General features: G+C 45.9%; 1 protein-coding gene across 6 annotated transcripts in view; it reads left to right on the top strand.

Moving 5' to 3' along the window:
* The window catches only part of upf2 (UPF2 regulator of nonsense mediated mRNA decay), a 24,091-nt gene extending 21,274 nt beyond the window's left edge, over positions 1 to 2,817 (top strand). For 3 of the 6 annotated variants that reach the window (XM_050036150.1, XM_050036149.1, XM_050036152.1), the window contains exon 21: positions 439 to 810. In XM_050036150.1, coding sequence (XP_049892107.1) covers positions 439 to 583 — 145 coding nt within the window. In that variant the 3' untranslated portion in view covers positions 584 to 810. Of the gene's footprint in view, positions 1 to 420; positions 811 to 1,233 lie in introns of those variants that run through there. The other 3 variants (XM_050036155.1, XM_050036154.1, XM_050036153.1) reach the window with 3 other exon arrangements.

Here is a 2,817-nt window from a genome sequence, read left to right as displayed (position 1 = left end):
TGGATCACTATGGACGAGCAGTATGGAGATATTTTGTGGTTTCAATTATGTGTTTTTGGACGTTTGAATCTGGGGCGCCGTCAGCCTCCATTAGGTGGAGTTGTGTTGCTACCTCCTCTCCCCTTGGATCTCTGCAAGTGATGTGAGGACTCTAAAACTTCACCTGAGCCTCCCTCGGCATATGGGTGAGTAGATAATGGCTGAATTTTCATTTTTGGGTGCACTATCCCTTTAAGAAATGGCAGTTAACAGGAACTGTGGAGGTCAAGCTGAAAACTTTCTGAGAGCTGTTCGTAGGATTGTTAGAAAGGAAGAGTGGTGGTGCACTGTTGTACTGTACAGACACACCTGGACAGGTATGACCTTCATGAAAGAGTCATCAGAAGAAAACCTGTCCTGTGTCCTCACCACTAAATTCAGACTCACACGTTTGTGAAGGAACATCGAGACAAGCCTGATGCTTTTTGGAAACAAGTCCTGTGGACACAAAGGGACACCTGTCCACCTGTTACAGACGGGGGTGGATGGACGACTTCAAGAGGAGCCAGCAGAAGGTTTGGCCACGCCCCTCACAGCTCCCTGATCTAAACATCATTAAACATCTGTGGATAGAGCTCAAAGAGCAGAGCATGAAGACGGCCCAAGAAGAAATCCTCCAAACAAGAACTGAAAGACTCTGAGCTGGATACAAGAAGAAGGGGGCGCTGCTGAGCACTGACCATGCAGGGGGCCAAACTTTGGCTTCAGACCCTTTTTAGTTTTTGTTATTTTGAAACTGTAAAAGATTGAAATAAAGAATCTTCATTAAAATACTGAGGAAATGTGTCGTCTTTGACTTCATGTCTTTTGTCTCTCTCTACCTAGATGGATGTGGGAAAAGGATTTGTAACATACGTAATTTTTGGATTAGCCAGAAAGAGTTGGGCTAATTTTAAAAATGATGACACCAAGAGTCCTTCATCTGATACATCATGTGAATAAAAGCATTCAGTTGTGTAAAACACCACCTGACACCACAGTACCTGCTCAGGTACTCTGTACTCTACCTGCTCAGGTACTCTGTCCTCTACCTGCTCAGGTACTCTGTACTCTACCTGCTCAGGTACTCTGTACAGCCGACAGAGTCCTGCAGGTGGATCTACAGAGACAGGTGTCCCCTCTGGAGGTGGTGGACAGTGTCCTGGTGTCCCTGTTGTCCATCACGTCTACAGTAATGTCTGCTCTGTCCTCCAGGAGACGCTGATCGGAGTTCTGGGTCCGGGCTGAACGAGCGAGCAAGAGAGCGAATGAACAAGCGTGAGAGAGAGAGACGATCGGAAGGGACAGCGGTCCAAACGGGGGACGAGTCCTGAAGCGGGGACAGACAAAGCCCTGACCTGAACACACACTGCTCCCCCCCTGCTGAGGGAGGAGAGACACACTGGGGTCAGAGGTCAGGGTCAGACAGACGGCTCTCTTTTCTTTTTGTCTGTTGCCTGGGAGACGACAAAACAAACTGGATCAGAACTACGATGACTCAACACGTGAGCGTCCGACCGGACGGCGAGACGGGACAGAATGAAGGGGCGGGACGAAGGGACGGATGGATCGCTTCCTGCCGTCACCAGGTGGAGGAAACGTGACTCATAATTAGGAGTTAGAAACCTGCGAGTGGAAAAACATTAAACCAGACGTAGTGAGGGGAACTTCCTGTTGTTTGTTTGTTTGTTTTGGAACTTTCAAAATAAAAGCGGGAACACTGCAGCGTGGCGTCCAGGCGGCGCTGAGGAGGAGACGAAGGGCGGGACGGACAGTTGACACTGGTTCATAAACTGGTCGCCCAGTGACGTGGAGGTGTTTCGTACACGAATGATGTGACTGAGGAGATGAAGAGTGTCCGATGGTTTCAGACTCGTGCTCTGGAGGTTTGTTTGTGTCACTGACGGTTTCTGGTCCTCACTTCCTGTTAACTGATTCATGACACACATGTTTTACTGTCCTACACCTCTTCTGATCAGCAGATCACAATTTGGTAACCTTTTTTTAACTGATCTGCAATTTCCAGCGTTAATTCTTCCAGAGAAGAAGAAACATTTTGTACTTGTAGCCGCTCCAGTGTTTTTCTGTTTTATATTATTTCTAAGTGGAATATTTTCGACTTTTGGACGGTTGGTTGAACCCCCCCCAAAAAACATGAAAACTTCACTTCACGCTCAGCAAAATTTGGATTTTTTACTTTTCTTTTGACAGTTTATAGACCATATGAATAACTGAGAAAATAATCTGATTAATACAAAGTTAAAATGATCATTAGCTGCAGTTGCTGATTTCTGAAGTCAACTGACGGGTAAATTCACAAAGAATGGATCGCGTCCACTGATGTCACCGTGAATGTGCATCACAGGATTCAGATCTAATTTGGAACCAGGTTTTGGTTCCCGACCCCTCGTCATGATGCACATCGGTATCATGTTGCTCACGTTATATGTCGGTAACAGCAGCCCTCCATCCAGCGAAGCTTTAAAGGAACAGTTTAAATATTTGGGGAAACACACTTATTCATTATCTGGCGGAGACGTAGACGATCAGATTGACACCACTCTCATGTTTGTGCAGTGAACATGCAGCTACATGCAGCAGCTGGTTAGCGTAGCTTAGCTCAAAGACTGGAAGCAAATAGAAACAGTTAGCCTGGCTTCATTTCAGAGACGACGAAATCAAGAATGTTGTCAGTATGCAAAAATAATTAAATTGGAACTGCATCATTCTTGAACTGTGTTGTATTAAAGGGATAGTGCACCCAAAAATGAAAATTCAGCCATTATCTACTCACCCATA

This window comes from Epinephelus moara, chromosome 23 (assembly GCF_006386435.1).
Source record: "Epinephelus moara isolate mb chromosome 23, YSFRI_EMoa_1.0, whole genome shotgun sequence".
NCBI lineage: Eukaryota > Metazoa > Chordata > Actinopteri > Perciformes > Serranidae > Epinephelus > Epinephelus moara.
Note: the sequence above shows the minus strand (reverse complement) of the source record. Positions and strands in the feature narration are given on the sequence as shown.